At 60.7% G+C, this 26,034-nt stretch overlaps 1 protein-coding gene across 5 annotated transcripts in view; it reads left to right on the top strand.

Moving 5' to 3' along the window:
* Positions 1–25,693, top strand: part of HDAC7 (histone deacetylase 7) — a 35,334-nt gene extending 9,641 nt beyond the window's left edge. The window contains exons 2-26 of one of the 5 annotated variants that reach the window (XM_082665453.1): positions 6,207–6,257; positions 9,425–9,612; positions 9,748–9,838; positions 10,095–10,206; positions 10,780–10,895; positions 11,132–11,257; positions 11,639–11,730; positions 11,913–12,008; positions 12,142–12,322; positions 12,490–12,686; positions 12,851–13,024; positions 14,194–14,413; positions 15,679–15,812; positions 15,970–16,090; positions 16,343–16,392; positions 17,642–17,749; positions 18,676–18,731; positions 18,910–18,997; positions 20,083–20,202; positions 20,426–20,523; positions 21,700–21,818; positions 22,430–22,563; positions 22,882–22,966; positions 24,152–24,287; positions 24,455–25,693. In XM_082665453.1, the coding sequence (XP_082521579.1) occupies positions 6,207–6,257; positions 9,425–9,612; positions 9,748–9,838; positions 10,095–10,206; positions 10,780–10,895; positions 11,132–11,257; positions 11,639–11,730; positions 11,913–12,008; positions 12,142–12,322; positions 12,490–12,686; positions 12,851–13,024; positions 14,194–14,413; positions 15,679–15,812; positions 15,970–16,090; positions 16,343–16,392; positions 17,642–17,749; positions 18,676–18,731; positions 18,910–18,997; positions 20,083–20,202; positions 20,426–20,523; positions 21,700–21,818; positions 22,430–22,563; positions 22,882–22,966; positions 24,152–24,287; positions 24,455–24,500 (2,939 nt within the window). In that variant the 3' untranslated portion in view covers positions 24,501–25,693. Of the gene's footprint in view, positions 1–6,206; positions 6,258–9,266; positions 9,839–10,094; positions 10,207–10,779; positions 10,896–11,131; positions 11,258–11,638; positions 11,731–11,912; positions 12,009–12,141; positions 12,323–12,489; positions 12,687–12,850; positions 13,025–14,193; positions 14,414–15,678; positions 15,813–15,969; positions 16,091–16,342; positions 16,393–17,641; positions 17,750–18,675; positions 18,732–18,909; positions 18,998–20,082; positions 20,203–20,425; positions 20,524–21,699; positions 21,819–22,429; positions 22,564–22,881; positions 22,967–24,151; positions 24,288–24,454 lie in introns of all 5 variants that reach the window. The other 4 variants (XM_082665450.1, XM_082665452.1, XM_082665451.1 and 1 more) reach the window with 4 other exon arrangements.
* The last annotated feature ends 341 nt before the right edge of the window (positions 25,694–26,034 follow it).

Genomic DNA, 26,034 nt, shown 5'->3' with positions numbered 1-26,034 from the left:
GAAGGCACATCTGGGAGAGGCAGAACCGGCGGGAGGCAGAGGTGGGGTGCGCAGGGAAGCAGGGTCTCCAGAAGCTGAGGGATCAGTGAGGGCGAGGGCATGAACAGGAGACCTCAGAGGGGAGAAAGGAGCGGCTCCGAGACAGCCCCGGGGCGGTGACTGTGCTTCCTGTTGGGGCAAGCGCTGGCCCTTGAGAAAGACTGGCTGGGGCTGGCGGGCGGCTAAGAGGGAGCAGCTGGTCTAAGTGGGGCACCAGGGGGTGGGGGAGGGGGAGAGACAAAGGCAGAAGCTGATAGAAACTCGACTCTTCTCCCCGTGTTACAGATGGGGGCCCCATCTTGACTGCTCAGGCTGTTTTGCTTATGATAGGAAAGATGGTGGTTAGACATCATGCTGAACTTCCTGTTTCAGGGATTGGTGCTCCGGGAACAGGGGAGTGAGGGTAAGTGGGAACTGGGGTTTTTGAGGCCTTTCGGGACCTGGGAAACCCTAGGGCAGGTTGGACCAGGGGTCTGGGCGTGGGACTGGAGGAACCTGCCTGCTCAGGGATGTTGCACGCCCTGGGCCCCTGAGCAAGTGGCTCTGCCCACCCTTTCCCACCTTCACAGAGGGCAGCCAGGGAAGGCTGAGTGGTGGTCCGAGAGGCCCCGGGAGCGGGGGCGGGCCGGGCTTGGAGGGACTTCTGGTTTTCTTTGCCAGAGGGCAGGGAGGCTCTCCAGGGAGCGCCAGTCCCAGGAACTGCCAGCCGCTCACAACTCAGAACGGCCCAGCTCCCCCTGCCATCTGTGAGGAGAGGCCACAAAATGGAATGGACTTGGGGCAGGGACAAGGAGCCAGGGAGGACGCTTTCCCACCCCCAGGGAGCGCAAGCTGCCGCTGCCATGGTTACGTCTGCTTCCTGTTTGATTCATCTCAAACAGCAGAAAGGGGGGTGCCGGCTCCCAGCTCGGGCCGCCGCTGCGTGGGGCTGTTTACAACTGCCCCATGTGGGATTCCCAGAAAGAGACTCCAAACCGGACATCCTGCGGCTGCAAAATACCCAGGTGTCAAGAGCTAAAAATAGCTGCCCCAGGGCCCCAGGCGCGGGGAAAGGGGCATGCTGGCTGCGGAGGCGAAGGGCCGGCCTTGCGGCCCTCACGTCCAGCCTCCCGCCTGGCGCACAGCTGCTGAGCCTGCAGAGCGGCGGCCCCCTGCCTCGGCCTGACTGGAGGCCTTTGTCTGGGCAGGTCCACATCCCAGGCCGCTCACCTGGGAGCCGAGCCTCTGCCCGCCCCGCCCGCCCTCCCAGCGGAGCGTGCTTTGAGAAAGCCTCAGAGGGACTCGGGAGCAACTAAAGAAGGGACAGGGCAGGGCACCCGACCGCCTGGAAGATGAAGCTCTTCCAAGGTCGCCGGCTCCTGTCCCCACGTACAGTACGAAATCATTTCTTAGAATCTGCAGAGTCAACAGTTGCTATCTATAAGTGATTTGGGGGGGCTTGTCTTCACGGGGGCCCAAAGGTGGAACAGGCAGCTTCTGCCCTCTAACCTGCAGCAGGGCTGGAGTTGGCCGCCGGCTCGGGTCTCTGGGGGGCTATGGGATTTTTGGATCTTTCCCTGTGCCCTGCCGGGTCCTGCATTTGCTGTCCCCCCGCTGGCCTGTGGCAGTGGAAGTGCTGGGGAGCAGCAGCGGAGAGCATTGCTTGAGAACATGGATTCTGGAGCCCAGTTGCCTGGCTCGAGTCCCAGCTCAGCCACTCCCATGTTCTGTGCCTTCAGACAAGTTATTTAATACTGCTGGGCCTCAGTTGACTAGTCTATATAATGGGGATAAAAACAGTAACCACCTCATAGGTTTGTCATGAGGGTTAGGCGAATTAGCAAACGTAGGCCACCTAGAACAACTCCCGGCACATAGTAAAGTGTTAGTTTACAAAAGTTCAGAGGGCGGAGAAAGAGAAGAGCCTGTGGTTGGGAGAGTCGGGATAAGAGATGGGACCGGGACTACATCTGGGAGACAGTGGACTGTGGCAGACGAGGGGAGGACACAGGTGGTATCAGACACCGAAATGCTTGTGCCAGAGGGAGGCTGCAGACTAGCCTGGGAGCAAGCAGTGTGAATCCCGACCACTGTGGGAGCACCCGCCATGTGCTCCCTGCTTCACACACAGCACTGCTCATCTCACACGGCCTCTTCCCCGTCCATATTCTTTATCCTGTTCTTTCAGAGGCATAGCCAAGGCTTGCCCAGGCTGCGACGTGTCCCTGGCTCTCCCTGCCGGTCACTGAGGGAGTCAGAGTTTGAACCCAGGTCCATCTGACCTCAAAGCCAATGTCCTCTGTTCTGTGGACCCTCGCTTCTGTCACTTCATGGGGCAGGAGTTTCCAGCCAGCGTGCAGCCCACTGGGCTCTGGATAGATCTGAGTAATAAGCAGCTTGGTGCCAAGATACTGAGCAATAGAATTAATAACCAGCAGAGAATTTCTGGAAGGGGAACACAAGAAACTGTTAAAAGGGGTTGAGTCTAGGGAAGGTCTAGGGAGTTGGATGAGTGAGAAACTTCTGGTTTCATGCTTTCAGGGGCTCTTTGAATTACTGTCGCGTCTGCAAGTAGTGTACTTTTCAATTAAAAAAACAACACCTGTGGGCTGTACCTTAAACTCCTTAAAGTGAGAGCCAGGTTTTATTCACTTTTCCATCCCTTCAAGACCTGGACCAGGGATTCCCTGGTGGCGCAGTGGTTGAGAGTCCGCCTGCCGATGCAGGGGACACGGGTTCGTGCCCCGGTCCGGGAAGATCCCACATGCCGCAGAGCGGCTGGGCCGGTGAGCCATGGCCGCTGAGCCTGCGCGTCCAGAGCCTGTGCTCCGTAACGGGAGAGGCCACAACAGTGAAAGGCCTGTGTACCGCACACACACACAAAAAAAGACCTGGACCAGTGACCTCACACAGAGGTACTTAGCACCTGCTTTTGGGATCCACTTCTTGGGTTTCCCCCTGCACTGGTCTGGTCTGGCCTGGCTGTACCACTGACCTGCTGGGTGACCATGACATAGCCCCTTGCCCTCTTTCTTTCCCTCTCTGGGAAGTGAGAGTGTTGGCCTGCACAATCTCTAAAGCCCCATCAGGTCCTAATGTACACTGCACAGTCCTCACTCAGTGTCAGAGAGTCGGGCAACCATGATGTTCTCTCTTCTGTTTATTTATTCTTGGACCTTCCTGAAGCCATTTCACCCCCAGCTTTGTCTTCTTTGCCAGCCCCCCGCGAAGTCAAACTTCGTCTGCCCATGTCAGGGGAAGCAGACCCGAGCTGAGGAGGGCAGGGGGGTGGTGGAGGGAGTCCGCCCTGGACCCAGGGCTTGGCCTCTTGCTCCTGCCTGTTTTCCTCTGCCTGCAGGGCCTGGGTCTGCCTGCTTCTCCTTTTTCAGCTCCTCAGGAGACCAGGGAGGGGGACACAGCCTCGACAAAGACATCAGGGGCGTCAGGAGGGGGCTTGTGGGTGGCGTTGCTCCTGGGGAAGCCCTCCCCTGTTGCAGGGCTGGCAGCACCGGGAGAGCAGGCGGTCAGGCCAGGCTCGGGTTTCCAGTCGCATCTGCTGGGCAGGTGAGGGCCTGGGGCGACAAGGGAGGAGTGGGAGGCCAGCTTGTGCTTAGGGGACAGAAGAGTGGCATTTGTGTCTGTCCTGGAGGTTGCTGAGGGCCGGGGTGGACCCATTAGGGTGGGATTTCTGGGTAAGATCAGGTGTCTGGTTGGGGAAGGTGACTTGATAGGAACCGCAGCACGAGGTAAACTGCCTCTTCAGCCTGACCAGAGTTGCTTCCAAAGAAGGTAGAAATAGGGGGGTGGCCAGGATTCCAGAAATGAGATCTCTCCACCCAGGTCCGGAGCTGTGTGGAGAAGGGTCCAGCCCTACGCAGTGTTTTCTGTCCCTTGGGTCCATTCACTCCTGATTTTATTTCAGTCTGACCCCAAATGAATGGTAACGGCGCTCTGAGAGGGGCTGATGAGAAGAGGGGTCCCCAGATTCATCCCCAAGCCTGGGATGCCGCTTCTGCTTTCAGTTCAGCCACTGACTGGGTGCCTTTAGATACTCTCCTCTCTCTGGTACACAGGAGAGCTGTCCCCCAGATCTTATCTCTGTTGCTGTGGGCTCTTCTGAATCCAAAGGCTCTCAGTACAAACCTAGGGGGTTGGAGGAGAAGCAGAACTTTTTCGAGGCATTGCTTTTAGAAGCTGCCCCTGTCGGCAACACACACACACACACGCACACGCACACGCACACGCACGCACACACACACACACACACACACACAGCTTTTCTGAACAGAGTTTATATCATCATAGATCATCATCACAGAACATCCCTTTTGGGCCCCGTAACAAACACGACAGAGTTCAGGGCCATTAGCTTTTGTCCTATCCACAGGGTGCACGGTGTCCGGAACCCATGGTTACCAGGGGAGCTGGGCACAGAGAAGCTGGCTGTGCTCCCACGCGTGAGTGTTGCTGGCCAGCCCTCAGGCAGGGACCGAGGGAGCTAGGGGAGAATTCCCAGGAGGTAGGGACTGGAGGCCAAGGACTCCAGGCCAGACACGGTCTCCGGGACTGCACCCGGAAGTCCAGTTCAGAAACCTCTCTTGGAGGACCAGGTCCCGCAGAAGAAAGGGGAGGTCCTAAGAGAGTCCAGGGTAGGGGGCTACCACATCCTGGGGAGGGGAGGCTGCCTCCCATACTCCTGTTCCTTGAGGCTCACAAACCCTGAGAAATACGCATGCCGTGTGCTAGGCAGGGGGCCATTGTGTTCAAGTCGCCAGTTCCTAACAGAGCATGCCAGGTGCCCAGCAAGGTGTTAGGAGCAGATGGGCATGGCTTAGCCGTGACACCGCAGAGACCTGGATTAATGGAGTGTCGAGGTGGGGGGCACAGAGTGAGTGCTGTGGATGGTAAGGGGGCTGTGGTCAGGGTGAGCTTCATGAGGAGATGGCCTCGTGCTGGACTTCAAAGAACGGGCAGCATTTGAACAGGTGGAGCGGCATTTCCCTACCAAATGTCGTCATCCGAAGCGCAGGCCACTAGTGTCTGAGGGCAGTTGGTGGGAGTCTGTGCCCAGAGTTGCCGCCTCCCCCAGAGGCTCCCGCCTGCAGGGAATTCTCCTTTTCCAGCTTCTGGAAGAGGACTGGGGCTGCCCCTTAGGCAGTAGTGCAGCGCCTGTCAGTTGTCCTTCAGAAGATGCCCCTTCTGCCCGAGGAGGGCTTCTACCACATCCGCCTCCAGGAGGCCTCCAGGCTCCAGGTTCCATCCCCTTGGCCCTGAGCTGGGACAGCAGGAGGGAAAGGTGGCCTCAGGACTCAGCTCTCTCTTTCTCCACCCCAGCCAGTCTCTGGGATCCCCGGGCCTCTCGGCTGCCGACAGCACCGGCCCTACCATGGGGTTCCATGGGTTCTGAACGGAATGGAGGGCCCTGGGCTGAGCCTAGGAGCCTGGGAGAGGTGACCATTTCCAGAAGGAAAGACTTCTTTTTGAGGTCATCCACGAAAACGGCTGAGTGGTTCTCTTCTCGGGGGGCACAGAGGCTGCAGGACCCAGGATGGGACAGGAGGAGGAAAGGGGTTCCTACCGTGGGGCCCTCGAGCTATGCATTCCAGACCCGCCACTTCACAGCTTCCACCAGATCTGACTTGACCTCCAGGCCACGACCCGGTCCCTCCCACACTGCGGAAGCCTCAGAGGGGGCCCCAGTTCCCCTTCAGGCCTGCTCTCCCTTTCTCCCCGTCTCCCTCCTGGCATCCTTAGTGCAGTCTTAGCAGCCGTGCTCTCCCACCTCACCTCCCAGCCTTCTTCTCCCCCTTCGGGCTAAGGGAGCCTGGTTTGGCTGCCCAAGGAAGATTGTATCTGAGCACATCAGGGAGGGCTGAGGGCACCGTTGCGTAAACCAGGGCCTCCTGAGTTTCTTGCTGTGGAGTGAGCTCTGGCGGAGCAAGATACCTGAGCCGCTTGAAAGATCAGATGAGGAAGATGGAACTGGGGATCGCTCTCAGGCGGCACGGGAGTCCGAGGAAAGGAATGGGGTGGGGTCTTGTCTTTTCCCTTAGCTTCTGGTGGAGGTGCCCTTGGGCTGGAGTGGGGCCTCCTGGACCAGCAGGCGGCCTGCCTGGCTTGGCCCTCTCTCTTCCGTCTCCCCTGCCCCTCCCGGCAGCCGCCTCACTCTATCTCTCTTCTCTCTACAGATGGGACCCAGGTGAGCCCGGGTGCCCACTGCCCCAGTCCCCCTGGCACAGGTAAGAGTGGGCCTGAGGGAGAGTGTGGTGGGGAGTGGAAGATGCGCTGGAAAGGACAGAAGCGGGGCGAGGAGCTCAGGGGTGGTTCAGAACGGTGGCTGGCTGATTGGCCAGAGAGTTGGGAGGTTGGGGTTCTGGGGGAGGGGGCGAAGTTGGGGTTTTGTGGGGAAGGGGTAAGAGGGGGGATAAGAGAGGCAGCTCTGGATCCAGGTTGGCCCCAGAGCTGGGAAGCACAACAGGAAAAGGAAAGGCAGGATGCTCTCCTTGTCCATGCTGGTGCAGTGAAACAGGAAGGCAAGTAGGAAGCTAATACTTATGCTCGGACCCCTGCCTCGGGGGCTCTGGGCAAGGCGGCGCATTCTCATTTGTAGGCTCTGCAGTCCTCACACCAGCCCTGCGGGGTGGGAAGATGCCTCGTGCTGCTCGGGCGGGAGGGAGAGGACCCCTCTCCGTTGGTCTCTCACCATTCCTTGCCCCCGCTGCTCTTAGGCCGTGCTGGGCGAGGAGGGTTTAGGACGTGCCCATGGGGCGGGGGCGGGGGCTGGACCGGACGAGGGCCTGTTGGGTGCAAGGTGCACACCTGACACCCAAACTACGGCAGGGAGAAAGGAAGGCCGCTATCCTCTTTGATTCAGTCCTAGCCATCAAAAGCTTACAGGCAGGTGGGGAGACAAGATATACAAGTAAAAAGGGAAATAATAGTCGAATGCGATATGTGACCAGTTCCAAAGGAGGGGGCAGCTGATTAAGGAGTTTGTCCATCCATTCAAGAAACAGTAAGTTCACCACCTACTGTTATTTAGTTCTCCTAGTTGTGTAATTTTCTAAAAATTTAAAGACAGAAATTGGAAAAAGAAACATTAATGAACCCCACCTCTGTTCCAGGGCACCGAGGATATAGAGATTTATTCATCGAATCAAACAGTGTTTATTGGGTGCCTGTCGCTTGCTAGGTACTGTTCTAGGTGATGGGATAGTGAGCAGTAGGCAAAACCAAGTCCCTGCCCTTGGAGCTTAATTCAGATTTGGTACCTGCCTGGGCGGTGCTTTCAGGGCACAGAGCAGCCAGTGTGATGGAAATCCAGAAGAGGGCTTGACCCAGCAGGGCACTGGGCTGGGTCCGGGAAAGAGGGAAGACTCCAGCTGGCCTTGGAAGTCAGGGTAGGATCTGGAAAAGTAGACTCGAGGGAGGAGGACGGCACCAGCAGGGGGACGTGTGAGCTAAAGCTCAGAGGTACGTGGGCTGTGACTGGACAGGAGCAGACGGCTGAGGCAGGGGGTCCGTGTGCAGATGTGGGAGGCAAAGCTGACAGAAGCCAGCTTAGCATCAGACCGTGGAGACCCCCAAATGCTGAGTCACCCTGAGAGGCGTTGCCAGGGCTGCAGGCAGAGCCCCTCCCATGTTCCCAGCAGCCTTCTGCTCTGGAGGCCGGGGCACTGCTGGGAGAGAGGGAGGGGGCCGCTCCCAGTCTGTATGGCTGAAGTCTGGGTGGCCTGCCCTGGGTGCCCTGAGGGCCCCCTTGCATCACCAGGGGAGTCACCTCGGAAAGCCAGGACACCTGACGTGGGAAGACTGAGACCTTTCCTGGGGCGGGAGTGCAGTGGCATCAGAGGCCCAGATGGAACCAGAATGAGAATTTGGGGTCCCTGGGTGGACACATGAACAAGAGGTGGGAACATCAAAGCAGTGCATTGCCTGCTCTTGGCCATATCAGGTGCCCAGACACCCGCTCCGGTCTCTTGACATCCAGAGAGTCGTGAGGGCATCTCCCTCCTCTGCTCCTCTCTTGTGTCCATCTCACGGTCAGAGAATGTGAGAACAGACACCGCTTAGTGACCACCTACTGCAAGCCCCTCTGCCTTTGCCCAGTGAGAGACCCCTCTGCGGGTGGGGCAGGGGAGGTGACTTCCTGGAAGTCAATGGGAAGACGGAGACGGAGCACTGGCCTCAGCAGGACGGAGCCCGAGCTCACTGTGCCCCGAGCTGGGTGGCCTTGGCCAGGTCCCTTCACTTGCGCCTCAGTTTCCTCACGTGGGAATAGTAATAACTACCTCCCAGGGCCTACAGGGGTGATGAGGTAGAAGGGTTTGCAGCGATTGTGCACGTGTGCTGTGGATATTAAGATAATGGTTGAGTTGGGCCCAGATGCCGCATTTCCTGACTCCCCAGCTGGTCTTTGCCACAGTCCTCCTCAGTCCTTCCAGTCCTTCCAGTCCTCCCGGCTCAGGCCCAGAGGACGGCCTGTGGCTGCCCCCGTCGGGGAGGCCCAGCGTTGGATGAGCTGAAGGAGGCCTCTCCGGAAAGGCTTCCCCGCTTGTGTGCCCTGTCTGAGGGCACCTGCTCCCAGCCCCACCTGCTTCCCCTTCTCCAGGATAACTGTCCACCTCTGAGCACCTCAGAGTGTCTCTGGCTGCTGAGCCCGGCCTGGCCCAGCAGGCGGGGCTGGCACAGGACCTGGTCTGGTGGCTGGTTATAAATAGCCCCTGCATCCACAGCCTTGGCAGGGTGCTCCTGGCATGGGTGCAGGGGACACTCGAGAAGAGGCAGCTGAGGCTGCTGAGGCCCAGAGCTGGCGTGAGGGTACCTGGGCGCAGGCTCCACGGGCATGTGGGCTGTGCAGGCCCAGGGCGCAGGCCAGGGCTGACTGTGGCTTTGAGGCACCTCTCCTTTATCCTGTGGCCTAGGATAGAGTAGGGAGGATGGCAACTGAGAGGGCCTGGGACGCCCTTTGGGGCTGGAGGCTGAACAAAGGGGACTGCCTGTCCGATCGCTGTGTCGGAGCGCAGCTCATCGGAGGGCAGCTGGGCCCAATCCTCCTTCCAGGGTGGGAAGAAGGGAAGGAGAGGCCAGGGCCCAGAATGTATCACTAAAGGGCCCTCAGCCCCCAATCCTGGCCTGGAGAGGCAGCGTATTTCGTGGAAAACTCTGTGCTTGGAGTCAGAAAGCTCGATCCACACAGCACCAGCGATAGACTGTGTAGTTATATGACCTCCTTTCTGGTGAAACAGGCTTGAGAATAACCACCGTGCGGGACTGTGGGGAGGGTGCAGTGCGGAAGAGGTCCCTGGAGGGTGTTTTACCATCGTCAAGTGAATCTGAAGGAGGCTGATGAGGTAACCGTGCACCTGCAGAGCCTTCCGGCCGACCCTGCCCTCTGTGTGCTCAGGCTGCCCCAGGCCCTGCGCAGACACGCCAGGCCCTCAGCCCCAGCCCATGGACCTGCGGGTGGGCCAGCGGCCCCCGGTGGAGCCCCCGCCGGAGCCCACACTGCTGGCCCTGCAGCACCCCCAGCGCCTGCACCACCACCTCTTCCTGGCTGGCCTGCAGACCCAGCGCTCGGCGGAGACCATGAGGGTAAAGATAGAGCTCCCCACGCACGCAGCGGCCTCGAGCTCAGACCCGGCACCCCTCCCTCCCTTCAGCCTCCCCAGACCCTCGCCTCCGTCTCCAACTCCTCGCCCCTCCCTGGGCGGCCGGCCCTCCCCACAGCTCTCAATGGACACGCCGTTGCCCGAGTTGCAGGTGGGGCAGCAGGAGCAGGAGCTGCGGCAGCTTCTCAATAAGGACAAGAGCAAGCGCAGTAAGCATGGAGGCCTCCCCAGCCGGTGTCCACGGCCTCCTTCGTGGGCACGGGACGGGGGAGTGCCGGCCTGGGTCCCCCTCTGCTTGCTGGGCGCTGCCGGCGAATGTGGGTGGGGCCTCAGGCTTGGCTTTTGCCTGAGGGGTCCCTGGGATGCCTCGTCCTGGGGGCGTGGTCAGGGCAACGGGCAGAGAATGTTCCAGGGAGGCCACCAGTCCACCCACCCCCAGCCCACTGATGATTTCTGCCCCTGCAGGTGCCGTAGCCAGCAGTGTGGTCAAGCAGAAGCTGGCAGAGGTGATTCTGAAGAAACAGCAGGCAGCCTTAGAGAGGACGGTCCATCCCAATAGCCCCAGCGTTCCCTACAGGTAACTTCCTCTCCCACCTGCCCCCTCGTGTCCCTGCCGCGCCCCTCCTCCCTGGATGTCAACCTGTGAGCACACGTACACTCGCCCCCTCTTCCTCCCAGCTGCCCATCACCTGATCCTCACCCCTCACTTCTAATCATAAGGCCTCCCCCGAACCCCTCTCCCAACTGATACCTGCTCTCTTGTCCTTTAATTATCCCTCCTCCCCCGCCTGTCGCACACACACTCTCACACACACACTACGCTAGCTTTCTTTTCTCTTTATATCTTCCTGTAATCACAAAAACATCCTGATTCCTAGAACAGGATCCTCCCATTGTGTCTGGCCCTTATCCAAGCCCCGGACCCTGGCTCCCATGCCTAGGTCCGAGGGCGGCATCACCAGTGGGCTGCAGGTAGGATGGGTGGCCCAATGCTGCCACCTGGAGATGGCCGGTATTCCTGCCGGCGAGGCACTTCCTGACCCTGCGGGCTGCTGCCTTCCTTAGCAGGTCCCAAAGGGTGGAATGAGATGGCTGTCAGGCCTCTGGGCATGCCTGCCCCTCTGAAGCAGCCTTGGCACTCACCCCACAGAACTCTTGAGCCCTTGGAGACGGAAGGAGCTGCCCGTTCCATGCTCAGCAGCTTCCTGCCTCCTGTACCCAGCCTGCCCAGCGACCCCCCAGAACACTTCCCTCTGCGTAAGACAGGTGCGTGGGACAGGCCGGCAGGGACCTCCAGGGGAAAGGAAGGACCTTGCATGAGGGTCAGGGAGGGGGGCCTGGCTGGGCGGGGGACAGTCTGCACCCGGTGGCTTTCTCTCTGGCACTGCCTTCTCTGGCCTCTCTCAGAGAGGACTGGGAGGGAGGGCGTAGGCCAGAGACCGGGGTGGGGGGTGTGTGGGGGGTGGGGGGTTGTGGGCCTAGTAACGCCGGTGTTCCCACAGTCTCTGAGCCCAACCTGAAGCTGCGCTACAAGCCCAAAAAGTCCCTGGAGCGGAGGAAGAACCCGCTGCTGCGGAAGGAGAGCGCCCCGCCCAGCCTCCGGCGGCGGCCGGCAGAGACCCTCGGCGGTGAGGCCCGGCGCGGTGGGCGGGTGGCAGGCCCGGTCCCTTTGGGTCAGGCCCCACCCAAACAAGGGATGCCCGCCTCAGGGCTGCCATGGGTATCTGTCGGGGGGTGTCCTACACACTCGCCAGGGCGCAAGTTGGGGCTGAACCCCCCGCCCCCTTGCTCTGTTGGCTAAGCTGCCGCCTGACCAGAAGAAGGGGCACGCTAAACAAATAAGTGTCCAAACGCACTGGAGACTGGTGGCGGCCTACCTTCTGCCCGCCCTGCTGGGAAGAAAGCAGGAAGCAGAGCCCGCCCACTGGGGAAGGGGTTTGTTCCTGGCCCCGCCTCCTGGCCCCGCCTCCTGGCCCCTGACGGCGTGTCCCCCTCTCCCCAACCCTCAGACTCCTCCCCCAGTAGTAGCAGCACGCCGGCGTCAGGGTGCAGCTCCCCCAATGACAGCGAGCACGGCCCCAACCCGGTCCTGGGCTCCGAGGTAAGGCCTTGCCAGGCTGGGCTGTCGGGGGCAGTTCTGAGGCTCCTCTCAGCAGGCGGCCCGACCAGGCTGGGGCCGCAGGGTCTGGGCAGCCCCCACCGGAGCCTCCTGGGGGTTCTGGGGAAGGCGTGCCCAGGGGTGGAGGTCTGGGACCGGTGACCCCTGCCCTGCTCCCATGGCAGGCGCTCTTGGGCCAGCGGCTGCGGCTGCAGGAGACCTCTCTGGCTCCGTTCGCCTTGCTGCCCACAATCACGCTGGGGCTGCCCGCCCCTGCCAGGGTGAGTGGCTGAGGCGCCCTCCCCCACCCCAAGCGCCCGAGATCTCTCTCTTCCTTCTACACCCCACCTGATGGCCTTCACCGTCTCCCTGCTGGGATCTTCTCCCCTGTGATGCTCCCCACCTCTCCTCCAGGCTGATGGTGACCGCAGGACCCATGCGACTCTGGGCCCTCGGGGACCAGTCCTGGCGAGTCCCCATGCTCCCCTCTTCCTGCCCCATGGCCTGGAGCCCGAGGCTGGAGGCCCCCTGCCCTCTCGCCTGCAGCCCATTCTCCTCCTGGATCCTTCGGTCTCTCACGCCCCCCTGCTGACTGGTGAGTCCCAGCTTCTACAGGAGAGGGGCTGGATCCCTGCACCCTGCTGAAGGCCAAGCGTGGGCAGGGTCCCTTCCTCCTGGCTCGCCCCCTCCCCGCCCCACCCTTGCTTCCTTCTGCTCCTCCCTGTGGTTCCCTCCTTATGCCCCCCACCCCGTTCTTTCCAGTGCCCGGGCTTGGGCCCCTGCCCTTCCACTTTGCCCAGTCCTTACTGACCACCGAGCGGCCCTCCGGGTCAGGCCTCCACCGGCCGCTGAGCCGGACCCGCTCAGAGCCCCTGCCCCCAAGCGCCACTGCCCCCCCACTGCTGGGCCCCCTGCAGCCCCGCCTGGAGCGGCTCAAACCTCATGTCCAGCTGATCAAGGTGAGTGGAACTGGGTAGGGGAGGTGGTGAGGGGTTGCTAAACTGGGACCCTGGGGGCTGAGAGAAGGGAGACTTAGGAGGGGCAGAGATCTGGAGGGTCGGAGGGAGGACGTGTGGCTCCTGGGGGCCCAGCGTGTCTCTCAGCTAGCATCTCCCCTCCCCAGAGGCCAGCCAAGCCGAGTGAGAAGCCCCGACTGCAGCAGATACCCTCGGCTGAGGACCTCGAGACAGATGGCGGGGGCGTGGGGCCGCTGGGGGATGACGGCCTGGAGCACAGGGAGGCCAGCCATGGGCAGCATGAGGCCCGAGGCCCTGTTCCTCTCCAGCAGCACCAGCAGGTATGGTAGTGCCCAGGTGCCCCTCGGTGGAAGGCAGAGTCAGGAGACTCTGGGGCCTGGTAAAGATGGAAGGGAGGGAGATGGGATATCAGCGCAGGGGACAGCTCTGGGACCCACAGTTCCTCTGCCAATTCCACAGCAAGTTACAGACAGACAGACAGACAGACACACGCACACACACACGTGCCGCACCCTCCAGCAGCCTTCCCATCTCAGGGTGAAGCCGTGTCCCTCGTCCAGCAGCAAGACTGGCCTTTCACAGAGCCCCACACATTCCTGCCCTAGGACTTCTCCCCTGTGAGCGCTTGTACTGTTTCCAGGAAGGTGCTAGGGCAGGAGGTGTGGCAGAGATGGGCTCAGCCCTTCAACTGTGCAAGTCAAGCCGTGGGGTATTGGTTTGCTGGAGCTGTTGTAACAAGTGCTGCAAACTGGGTGGCTTAAACAACAGGGCTTGTTTTCCCACACTTCTGGAGGCTAGAGGTCTGAAATCAAGGTGTTGGCAGGGTTGTGCCCTCTGAGGGCTGTGAGGGAAGGAGCCGTCCCAGGCCTCTCTCCTTGGCTTGTAGACGGCCGCCTTCTCCCTGGGTCTGCACATCGTCTTTCTTCTTGTCCGCCTCTGTGTCCCAATTTCCCCTTTTCATAAGGACCAGAGTCATGTTGGAGCTGACCCTAATGATCTCATTTTTAACTTGAGTACCTCTGTAAAGACCCTGTCTCCAAATCAGGTCGCATTCTGAGGGACTGGGGGTTAGGATTTCCATCCTAAATGTGAGGTGGGAGGGGACACAACTCAGCCCGTAACACGTGGTAGCAGGCCACACACGTGTAGGCTCACTCAGGTCCCTGTGTCCTTGGGTGGTTGGCAGTCCTTGGAGACAAGGAGATCCTGGTCAGAGCCAGCCTGAGGCCCCTCACCCAGGTTCTCACCTTGGAGTCTCGAGGGCCCAGGGAGCTCTGGTGGAATAGGGTGGTCAGTCTGGGGTGCAGACCTTTCGGGGGGGTTGGTGGGGGCAGGGAGCTCAGCGACTCAAAGACCAGAGCCCAGCTGGGAGGCAGGGCCAGAGGCTTCTGCAGAAAAGGGGCCTGCATGGAGGTTTCCAAGGCTGTGGGCAGAGGTGGATGGAGCAGGGTACTGAGAACCTGGAGACTGAGACCCCTGTGTCCCTCAGGTGTACCTCTGGGAGCAGCAGCGACTGGCTGGGCGGCTCCCCCGGGGAGCCACTGGGGACTCCGTGCTGCCTCCCCTGGCCCAGGGCGGTCACCGGCCTCTGTCCAGGGCTCAGTCTTCCCCAGCCGCGCCTGCCTCCCTGCCAACCCCAGAGCCCACCAGCCAGGCCCGTGTCCTGCCCAGCTCAGAGACCCCTGCCCGGACCCTGCCCTTCACCACAGGTAAGGCCCGGATTGGAGGGCAGGAGGAAGTGGCTGGGTGCACACGGAGCCTCGGGGCAGAGGACCATGTCTGTGTCATGGTTCACTCAGGACATTTCTCGAGGCCACAGAACACTTTCTTAGTCTTATGAGATCCCCCCAGCGTCCCGTGGAGCAACTGGTGGTTCTCATTTTACAACTGAGGAGACCCAGGCTCAGGAAATCGAAGGGGACAGCAAGCTGGCAGTCAGGCCAAGCTAAGAATTCAGGTCTCCTGACGACTAGTCCAGGCCTTCAAAAACGATATTTATTATTGTTGCTCTGCTTGCGAAAATAACTCGAGCATTTTAGAAATTTTGAAGAATACAGAAAAGCCTAAGAATGGAACAAAAATCACCAGCCAGTATCCCGCCACCCAGAGGCAACCCCTTGTAAATGCTGCCGTATTTCAAGCCAGTCTTTGTTTTAGCCACATGTATAAATCTCACATACGGTACATTTTGTGGCTACATTTTGTATCCTGCTTCCTTCACTCTGCACATCATGAACACCTTGTGATATAATTAAACTTTAAAAATGAGATCTTGTAGTATGTCATCACAGTATTTTTGTTTAAAGATTTCCTATGGGTTGAGCAGTTAGGTGGTTACTCACTTTTGCTCGTTTGAATTTCCTTGTAAATTTCTATAAATCTCCCCTTATCCCTGGGATTGTTTCCCGAGCGTCACTGTCAAGGAGTGGCATCCCCGGGTCAAATGCTGTGAGCGTTCTGAAGAGCCTAATGTCCTGAGATGTTCTGAAAGTGACCCTCCCACTGGCAGCGTGCAGGGCCCTCCTCTGGGCGTCCTGCTGGTCAGGCTGAAACAGTCACTTCCCCAAAACTGCATCTGTCCTGTCACGTGGCCCACTGTGGACTCCCAGCTCCCAGCTCGGGGGTGCCTATTTGGGTCCTGACATGCAGTGCGAGCCCCTGGCATCAGGCCTCCCTGTGTTAGGCTCTGAGCTCTTGAGGTCATGGTCATTGTCCCTGGGCCACGTGGGGGGGTCAGTGAGTCGGGAAGGCAGCGGCTGGGTGGCGGTTGTGCTGGCCAGGGCTGCCTGATGTGTGGGTGAGGTGCCCAAGGCTGCCTGGGTAAGCAGCTGGGGGTGTGCGTACAGGCTCCGAGGGGCAGGATGGGGCATGTGGGGCTGTGCGGGGGTGTGGAGGGTGTGCCCGGCCTGGCTCCATGGTGGGGCTGGGGGTGGGGACTCCCCGGGGCCCTGGCCCTGACCCCTGCTCCCCGCAGGGCTGGTCTATGACTCAGTAATGCTGAAGCACCAGTGCTCCTGCGGAGACAACAGCCGGCACCCGGAGCACGCGGGCCGCATCCAGAGCATCTGGTCCCGGCTGCTGGAGCGGGGGCTCCGGAGCCAGTGCGAGGTCAGGAGGCGGCGTGGGGGCTGTGGGGTCGGAGGGTCACAGAAGGGAAGGGGCTGGGAGGCCCTGGAGCCAGAGTGAGATGAGGGGCGGCGGGGTGGTGGGAGTGGCAGGGGAGGGGCCGAGCAGGGGCTCAGGAGCTCTGTGGGTCCTTCCTCAGTCTCTACGGGGCCGGAAGGCCTCCCTGGAGGAGCTGCAGTCAGTGCACTCGGAGCGGCACGTGCTCCTCTACGGCACCAACCCGCTCAGCCGCCTCAAACTGGACAATGGGAAGCTGGCAGGTAGGGGACCGATGGCGCCTGGGGCCTCCAGACCTCCCCTGGCTCACCCAGCCTGAGCATCCCCTGTGCTCTAGTCCTAGCTCCGCCCAGCCTGTCCCTCCAGCATCCGGGACACCCCCATGCCGCCCTTAGTCCCTCTGCTGCCCACCTCCACCCCTCCCTGCCCACCCCGCCTGGCCCTCTTCTCCGCTTCCCCGCTCCCGGCCGGAGGCAGAGCAGATGCGGCTCACACACCTGGACCTCTCCCCACAGGGCTCCTGGCACAGCGGATGTTCGTGATGCTGCCCTGCGGTGGCGTTGGGGTAAGTGTGCCGAGGTCTCGAGCGCGCGTGGCCACGGGCTCTCAGACCTCCTCCCTTCCGTTCTCCCGGGCCCAGCCCCTGCCTGCTTGTTCTTGTGGTTGTGCTGGGCCCCGTGGGCCAGGGGCTCTCCCATAGTGCCCCTGTGCCGGCTGGAAGCTCCCTGTGGCGGGAATGTCTTCCTGAGTGTGGAGTCCCATCCCTCACACTTGCAAGGCATTTGGTGGCTGTTGAGGAGGCCCGAAGAGCAGGGCCGGGCCCGGGGCTGGGGCTCGTCTCCCGTCGTGAGCACGCTGGCCTCCAGGCTGCTTTGCGTCCCTGGAGTGGGCTGCCCGGCCTGGGGCTGCAGGGATGCCTCTGGCGACCCTGGGGCTGCAGGGGTGTCCTTGGCGACCCAGGCCTGTCCCTCCCACGCCCTAGCTTTCCGGGCTCCCTCTCACTCTGCCGGGGGACTTCTGCCTGCTGGCAGTGCTCTCCTCCCCTCAAAAGGTCCCTGCACAAACCAAACCGGGCGTGTGGAGGCAGGGGACGGAGGCCCGGTCCTGGAGGGAAATGGGAGCTGTTGCTGGGGGGCTGCGTGGGAGCCGGTCAGCGCCCTGTTCACAACTTCCCATTTCTTGCCACTTTCTGATTTTTCCAACTGTTGTTGCTTCTGTTTTCTCCTCCCTCCGCTCCCTCTCTGTCTCTGTCTCTCTCTCTCTCTCCAGCCTCTTGCGACTCTCTCTGCCTTCCTCGCCTCTCTCGGTCCGCCTCGCCCTCCCCATCTCCCCATCACGCCCCCCGGCCCCTCCCTAGCCTTGAGGCCCAGGGACTGGGTTTGGGGGGCCTCCCAGCCTGGGCTAGGGGCCCCGAGTGGAAGACAGTGGTGCAGACGGCCCCTCGAGCTCCGACGGTCCCGAGGGCCTGAGCAGAGTCAGCTGGGGCTTAAAACCCCCTCCAGGCCCAAACCCCAAGTCCCGCCCAGGTAACGCCATGCCCCCTCCTCTGACCGGGGGGCAGGCGCGATGCTGCCGGCAGAGTGCTGGCCAGTTGCGGGCTGGTGATATGGACTGAAGCTGGGAAGGAGAAGTCGTGCCGGGACTGGGGGACACGGGAGGCCTTGCTTTTCTGGGCGGCGGGGCAGTGGGGCGGCAGCGCCGTCTGCCCAGCTCCCTGCCCCTGGGGTCCTGGCCGTGGGGTGGGCACCGCCCCCCGGGCCCTGGCTGCTGTGGGAGGCCTAGGATGATGCGGGCCCTGACTCTGGCCCCCGCAGGTGGATACCGACACCATCTGGAACGAGCTGCACTCCTCCAACGCGGCCCGCTGGGCTGCCGGCAGCGTCACTGACCTCGCCTTCAAAGTGGCTTCCCGAGAGCTAAAGGTAGGAGGTTCGAGTGGAGGGTGGGCAAGCCACGGAGGAAGGAGGCAGAGGATGGGGTAGCGGGGAAGGCCAGACCCGACACCCAGCATCACATTCCTCTTGGATATCACCACAGGGTTTCGAAAGGGAAATTGAGAGCTCTGGGGACCAAGATGAGATCTGAACCCTAGGCTCCTGTTACCTGGTGGGGAAGCAAGCCACTGTGCCCCTGGGCCTGTGGTCTCTAAGAGAGACAGGGTCACGATCATCCAGGATCGGTTAACACAGACCTGCTGTGGACCGTGGGCAAGTTGCAGGGCCTCTCGGGAGCCCCGTGCGTTGGCAGAGCGCCTGTTGGTGATGCTGAGGTTTTACAGACCGGGTTGGCGCTCATTTCCTCATTTGCTCCGGGCTGGGCACCTTACGGGGGCTTGTGCCGAGCCCCCCCCCTCCCCCCGCCTGCTGTTTAGGAGCTCACAGCCCAAGTCCTGGCTCCACCATCTGCAACCAGGCAACTTTGCACGTGTTGTTAAACCCGCGGAAGCTCCAGGTTTCTGCTGTCTGTAAACCAGATATAATAACAATGTTTATCTTACGAAGATTAGATAACGTTTACCTCAGGGAGCTGTGAGGATGAAATCCAGCATTTACCCAGTGCTTAGCACAGTGCCAGGCACATAGATTTTGCCCAACAAATGACAGCTGTTGTGATTCCAAAGTGGTAACGGCCAGGAGCCACCGGGGTGGGAGGTTCTGTGTTCACGGCCCGGGGGTCAGCACAGGGCCCTTGATACCCAGCCTGGTCATGGTCAGTCACACTGGCAGCTGTTGCCCTGGGGTCCCTTCTCGGGGGAGGAGCCTGGGGATGGGGTGGGCAGGGGCAGGTTCATGGAGGCGTGGGTCAGAGGTCTGGCTCTTCGGTTGACGAGCATTCTTTCTGTTTCCAGAACGGTTTTGCTGTGGTTCGGCCCCCGGGACACCATGCAGACCATTCCACAGCCATGTAAGGCCTGGGGGAGGCCTGGGTGGGCTGAGGTAGGGGGCAGGCCCTCAAGGCCCTCCTGTTGGGATGTTCCCCCTCCTTCCTCTGAGCCTTCTGGGGCTGGGCCGGGCCAGAGGCAGGTGGAGGGGGTGCGGCACGGGGAGGGAATGGGCTGGCACGACCTCTCTTTTCCTTCCAGGGGCTTCTGCTTCTTCAACTCAGTGGCCATCGCCTGCCGGCAGCTGCAACAACAGGGCAAGGCCAGCAAGATCCTCATTGTGGACTGGGTGGGTCCCGGGTCCTGGCCCCGTCAGGTCCGAGAGGCCTGTGGAAAGAGCCCTGAGCCTGGCGTTAGGAGACATGGCTTAACGTCCTGCCTAGTTCCGCATTAGCCTCCCCAAGCCTCGGTTCCCCCACTGTGTAAAACGGGGGAAATGCGGTGAGGATAATGCCCCCATCACGGGGCTGTTGGGAGGCCCAGAGGAGATGGTCTATGGAAAGGCCTCAGCTCCCACAGGGGAGGGGCCATTGGAATGCCGTCTTCTGGCCTCTGTTGGCTTCTTTCTGCAGATCTGATCATTTCTGCCTTTCTCCTGCAGGTAGTGACAGTACCAGTAATAACACATAACATCAACATACCACTAATCGCATCCAGACACTGATGGTTTCACGCCTCATATATTTAACCCTGACTCTGACCTGGTTTACAGATGAGGAAAGTGAGCACAGAGAGGTTAGGTAACTTGCACACAGCTCTACACCTCGTCAGCCCTGAGACTGTGATTTGAACCGAGGCCTGTTAGCTCTGGAGCACGGCCTCGTGCTCTACTTTGCATTGACATCTGCTTATGGGACATTCCTACACAGAATGGAGGGGAGTGGAGGAACTTTCCACGCTTGCGCCCACGCATGGTCCTGTGAGTTACCACGGCTCTCCCTGGAGGGGTGGCGCTGGGCCTCATGGTCCGGCCCCTCTGCGGCGGAGCATGGTTTCCATCACTTGCATCACTCCATGACCTTGGGCAAGACACAATAGCAAGAGTTCCTGACATGTGTGACCCTGGACTCTTCCCTCTCCTGGCACTGATCCTCCCCTGGCACGCACTCTTTCCTCCCCTTCAGGGTTTCGTGTTATTGCTACCCCCACCTAGCGTGCTATGTACACATCTATACATACAGGGGGAGACTGAGGCTCAGAGAGTGCCCGTGGGTCACGCAACAGTTTCGCTCTAGGAGCCCCCATGTTCTCACCCCCAGTCTAGACTCCTGACCCTCAGAATGGTCACCGGCCTTGAAACCTTTCCAGCCTGCCCCAGTCTCCATGTCTCTGCTTTCAGACCTGCCCTAATCCACTGCCCATCTCCCTGCACAGGACGTTCACCATGGCAACGGCACACAGCAGACCTTCTACCAGGACCCCAGCGTGCTCTACATCTCCCTTCATCGCCACGACGATGGCAACTTCTTCCCAGGCAGTGGGGCTGTGGATGAGGTAACCACACCTTCCAGCCCCACTGACTCTCCCTTGTGGCCCTTACTCGGCCCCTGTCACAGCTAGCTGTGTGATCTGGGCAGACTGTTTAGCCGCTCTGAGCCTCAGTTTCTCCATCTGGAAGTGAAGAGGCTGGATGAGCTGGTCTTGCAGCTCTGACATCCTGGGATCGCTCTCTTGGGACTCTGCTCTCCTCACGTCTCTCTTGCCTCCTGTTTTCCAGGTGGGAGCTGGCAGCGGTGAGGGCTTCAATGTCAATGTGGCCTGGGCTGGAGGTCTGGACCCCCCAGTGGGGGATCCTGAGTACCTGGCCGCCTTCAGGTAAGTGCTCTGGGGACCCAGCAAGGCCACCCTCTCGTCCCCTTTTCCAACAGCACCAGGTTGGAGGCGATCAGGTGGCTGGTCAGCCTGTCCTCATCCAGTTACTAGACATTATAAGCCAGCCCCGGAGTGGGCCTATGGACTGAGACAAGCAAAGGGAAAGGCACTGTTACACTGGCCTCTAGGGGCCTCCAGTCCCTGTGGGAAGACAGGAAACACGGAATGAAAGGTCAAAGGGTGCTTTATATTATAAAGTTTATAATGTCACACGTTACCAAGAGCCAGTGTTGACCTGAGTGCGGGGAGATGGGCAGGGTGGAGTGAGCAGCTCTGCACAGGCACTGAGAAACTTAAATTGTGGAGAAAGAGGGAGAGCAAGCAGGTGATGTCCGTATTGGGGGAGTTGCTTAAGAAAGGCCATTCTAGAAGAGGGACTTTGCTCAGGGTCCCTTATATCTTTCACTCTGAGGGTTCCTATACTCCATTTGGAGAAAGAGAACCCTGGAAGTAGGTCTCCATATACTTTTCTAGAGTGTTCTCGATGAGAGCTAATTCTGTGGGAGCCCTGGGCTGGGGTTCCTGGCATCTGTGTGCCCAGAGCCCGGGGCCTTGAAGGACACCAAAATAGACCCCCGAGTTGGGTGAGGGTTGGAGGGAGGTAGCTGTGAGGGGCCAGCGGGGGCAGAGGACGAGAATGGATCTGGTGGCCCAGGACCTCAGAGGGAGTCCGTCGCCCTGGTCAGCTCTCAGGTGACGAGTGGTGAGGTGTGGCCAACTCAGTCCTAAGTGGGTGGCAGCTAAGTGCTGAGTGTTTCCAGTGTTTCCCTGAGGCTTAGTGACCCGCCCCTTCCCGAGGCCCTGCCCACCGCACCCCCCGAAACACACACAGACACACCCACACGCCCACTCCTCTTTCATTCCCTCGGGTGCCTTCCTGCCTCTCGCCAGTGAAGCGCCCTGGGTGGCTGAGTCCTTAGGCTGTACCAGGGACATGGGTGGCCAGCCAAGGTCAAGGAAGTCAGAGGCATCTGCTCATCCTGCTGGGAGAGTGGGTGTCTAGGAGTCCTGAGAGCAGGGTGCCCCCAGTAGAGTTGGTGGGAGAGGGCTGGCGGGGCCATTGGCCTCTGCCCCTGGCAGCCCTGCACAGCGTGGTGAGCCCCCCTTCTGCCCGCACAGGATAGTCGTGATGCCCATCGCCCGGGAGTTCTCTCCGGACCTGGTCCTGGTGTCAGCTGGGTTTGATGCTGCCGAGGGTCACCCACCCCCACTGGGCGGCTACCATGTTTCCGCCAAATGTAAGGAGGGCCCAACCCAGGGGGCAGGTGTAGGGAGTGAAGGCTAGGCCGGGAGGGGCGGCACAGCCCAAGGCTAGGGGGAGGTGGCGGTGGCTGGCCCAGGGCCCCAGCACAGACCAGGTCAGTTCCCTGTGGGAGACCTAAGTCACACCCAGGGGGCTTAAGTCCCGTAGACCTGGAAGCTCAGTCACAGGACTCCTCCCACCCCAGCTGTGTCCTTCCCAGGCTGGGCTGGCAGCTTCTCCTGGGGGCAGTGGGGAGGAGCAGTGTTCTCAGAACAGAGGGAGCCCACTCAGCCCCCTGGGCCATGGGGCCTGGAGGACAGAGAGGAATATGGTGTGTCTTAGCGAAAAAGACATGGGCTGGGGTCCATGCCCTGGGTTCCGGTCCTAGCCCTGCCACTTACTAGCTGCCCTTAACCTCTCTGAGCCTTCAGTGAGGCATACTAATAGGATTTACAGGGGATTCCATGTGAAAGCACTTGGGAAGGTAGAGATTTCTGCATGAGTCACTCTTTCTAAGGGAGGAGTCAAGCAGGGAGTTACCAGAGGTAGAGAGGGCCCCCCTCTCCTCCACCGCTGCCCCCCAACCCTCCTCGCGCAACCGTCTAGGTTTTGGGTACATGACGCAGCAGCTGATGAGCCTGGCGGGAGGTGCGGTGGTGCTGGCCTTGGAGGGTGGCCACGATCTCACAGCCATCTGTGACGCCTCTGAGGCCTGTGTGGCTGCTCTTCTAGGCAACAAGGTGAGGGGCCTGCCCCTGATCCGTGCGTCGGTGGGGCAGGGCGTCCGGCTCTCCCAGGAGTGCCCCAGGGAGCAGGTAGACAGGGCGCCTCCCTGAGGGCATGCAGATGGGCGGGGTGGGGGTGGCCAGGCCTGGGATGAGGGGAGCGGCGTGGATGCCTCTTCCCCAGGTCAGGCGTAGGGCCAGCGTCCCCTGCCCTAGGTAGAGCCGGGAGCACGTGCCTATTTGCGCTTGGAAAGCGGGGGCCCGGGGGTGGGAGAGAGCTGGGCCTGGGGGTCCCTGAGAGATGGGTGACTGATGTACTCTTTGCTTCTGTAGGTGGATCCCCTCTCAGAAGAAGGCTGGAAACAGAAACCCAACCTCAATGCCATCCGCTCTCTGGAAGCTGTGATCCGGGTGCACAGTGAGTATGGACAGAGGACACCGCTGATCCCAGACTCGGGAGAAACCTGGGGCTCTGCTGCCCCCAGTGACCAGGGCCCCAGGTCTTCCAGCACCAGCCAGGCCAGGGGTGCTGCTGCTCTGGAGTAGGCTTCCTATAAAGTACCCCACGATAATGGGAAGCAGCCCCCCCCCACCATGAGTGGATACCCTCGGAGCCCTCCAGATGGACCCAGTGGGGACCAGGCAGGACCGGCCTCCCATCCCCAGCTGCTGCCCTAGGCCAGGGCCCTGCCCACAGCAACACTCGGGCCTTGTTCGTGGAAGTGCTGGTTCCCACCCTAACCCTCAAACCTGGCCGCAGGGTCTTCGGAGCTCTGGGTGTTTTCGGGGCTGAGTCTTAGATTAACCCCACATTTGGAAAGCACTTTAAATTTTCAGCTTCAGCTCAGCATCTGTGGAGCCCTTTATGTAAAGACCCGTGATCTATGCCAGGGATACAAAAATGAACAAACTAGATTTCCCACGTCCGGGCTCAGTAGGGCTGTTGTACATGACAGTGCAGCTGCAGGTACTCGGTGTGGAGCCCTCCCACTGGGCCAGGCTCCGGGCCGGGCGTGTTCCGTGGACATTATTTCTCGCCACAGCAGGCAGGACGGTCGTGTCCATGGTCTAGATGGGGCGGTGGGAGTCCAGGGTGGTAAGTGGCGTGCTAACAGCCAGACAGAGTGGCTGCGGTGTTGGTCACCTCTCCCGGCACTGTGTCCTCTGGCCTCCCGTGCCTGTGCTGCGCTGAGCGTTGCCAGGGGCTACATGTGAGGGGGACCCTGGGCTCCGTGAGGTCACCATGACACAGACCCCATCTAGGGGAAGGGAGGCCCTAATGGGGCACTTAGGAACCCCACACCCGTGGGAATGGGTTAGCGGTGGCCTTTCAGCCAGAGGCGTGCGGCACTGGCTTGGACCTCTGCGAGGGCCCCTCACTGCCACGCTGAATCCGCACTGCTCACCCTGTCAGGGCTTCGGGGGCCGAGTCAGGGAGGGTGTTGCACTGAGGGTGGAGGCAGGTGAGAGCTGACCCCACACCGAGGACGCGTCCGCTACTCCTGGGCCTGAGATGTGCAGCCTCAGGACCAGTCTAGGATGCGTGGTGGGCAGGTGGAGGGCCTCGTGCCCCCAGCCCTTTCTGACTCGGCTTCTTACCCAGGTGAATACTGGGGCTGCATGCAGCGCCTGGCCTCCTGTCCAGACTCCTGGGTGCCCAGGGTGCCAGGGGCCGATGCAGAAGTGGAGGCAGTAACTGCACTGGCATCCCTCTCCGTGGGCATCCTGACTGAAGAGCGGTAATGCCAGACCCCTGGCTCACAGCCCCTCCAGCCCCTCAGACCCTCCCAACCTGCAGAGCCCAGGCTCCAGCCCAGCCACCACGGCCTTCTCGGGCTTCCTGGGAAGCTGGGCTCAGGCCTTTCCCCTGGCTCTTCAGCAGCACCCCCGCCTTTCCCTCCCCCAGGACCTCAGAGCAGCTGGTGGAGGAGGAAGAACCCATGAATCTTTAGGCTACAGGACGGCTCTGCCCCCTGCCGCGCCCTGCCCCGCCCTGCCCTTCGGACCTGGTTCTCTTCCAACCTCTGGCAACAGTACCCGTTCCCGGGGTCTTCAGAGATCCTTCGGGCAGGTAGTCGGGGCCAGAGAACAGCCTCTTGACAGTCACCCCAAGGAGCCTGGGAAGGCCCCTGGGTCTAGCATAGGGACCAAAGAAGACCCTGACAGGAGGCCGGCTGCGTAGCCAGCCGGGCCCCAGTAGGGCTCTCCCCGAAGCACAGTCTACCCCTCTGGGGTCTGGGCCCCTAGCTGGGCCCCCGATCCTCAGGCCTGCACAGAGGAGGACTGGCACAGCCGGGCCCGCTCACAACCACTATTCCTGGTTCTGTAGACCCCCGACTTTGCACACAGCCCCAGGCTCCACACAGAAATGTGAACTCGGCCTCCGCCAGAGTGGCCCTTCCTAGGCTCTGGGGGAGGGAGGATGGGTAGCAGGGGCAAAGGGGTCCCATGCCCCTGCGTGCAGGGGGAGTCCCTCCTCTCCTGCTTCCTCAGATGACTCTGGAAGCTTCCTCCCCACCACTGGGCAGTGAGACAGACCTCCCTCTGAGAGCAGTCATCGGCAGGCCTCCCATCTGGTCCCTGCCCCTGCCAGAGGCCACCTGCGTCAGCCATCTCAGGGCTCTGGTGCAGCAGACAGGTGCTCCTGGAGTTCTTTGCTTCCTGATCCAATGGTGCCAAACCCTTCATCTCCCCTCAGAAGCGCAGCATGACCCCCAGGGACCCCTCAGTAGTCACCACCCCCCTCCGTGAGCCTTCTCTTTCTGGGGTCTCCCCCACCCCAGCTGACTCCTGCCCTACATAGGACTAGCTTGGCTGACGGGAAAGGGGGTGGGAGAGTGAATGGAAGACGTGGGGGAGGGGAGGCTGCCCTGGCAAAGACTTCGAGGCTTCTGGGGTCCAGGCCTGGGGCCAAGAAGGAAAGTATTTGTGTGTGTGTGTGTGTGTGTGTGTGTGTGTGTGTGTGTGTGAGAGAGAGAGAGAGAGAGAGAGAGAGAGAGACAGAGACGGTAAGAGGAGGGTTTGTATGTGTGTGCACATGAGTGTGTCTTCCCGAGGACCACCATGCCCTGTGTATGTATGCATGTTTTTGTAAAAAAGAAAAAAAAAATGGAAAAAAAATCTGAACAATAAATGTTTTATTTGCTTTAAAGGTTCATGTGAAAGGGCCTCCGGGGGTTGAGGGGTGGGCAGCGGGCCTACAGCTACACAGCACAGCCTGTGCCTGATTCACTGTGGAAGAGAAGGGACAGGTTGGGCCGTGGGGCAGCCCCCCTCCAGCGCCTTGGCCTTCTGTGGCCGCTGCCTTGCGGGAAGAATCTATTCTGAACACACCCTGGCTGCCCCCGCCTGCCCCACCTCTGGGTAGTGAAGAGGCGGCAGCTCTGGGCTGAGTCCGTAGACAGAGGGCCCGTAAGGGCGTGGGGAACATGGATGCCTGCAGACCCGGCTCGCTAAGGCTCCCCTAAAGAGTCCTGAATCAGACCT

This window comes from Grampus griseus (assembly GCF_964374135.1).
Source record: "Grampus griseus genome assembly, chromosome: 11".
Classification (NCBI taxonomy): domain Eukaryota; kingdom Metazoa; phylum Chordata; class Mammalia; order Artiodactyla; family Delphinidae; genus Grampus; species Grampus griseus.
Note: the sequence above shows the minus strand (reverse complement) of the source record. Positions and strands in the feature narration are given on the sequence as shown.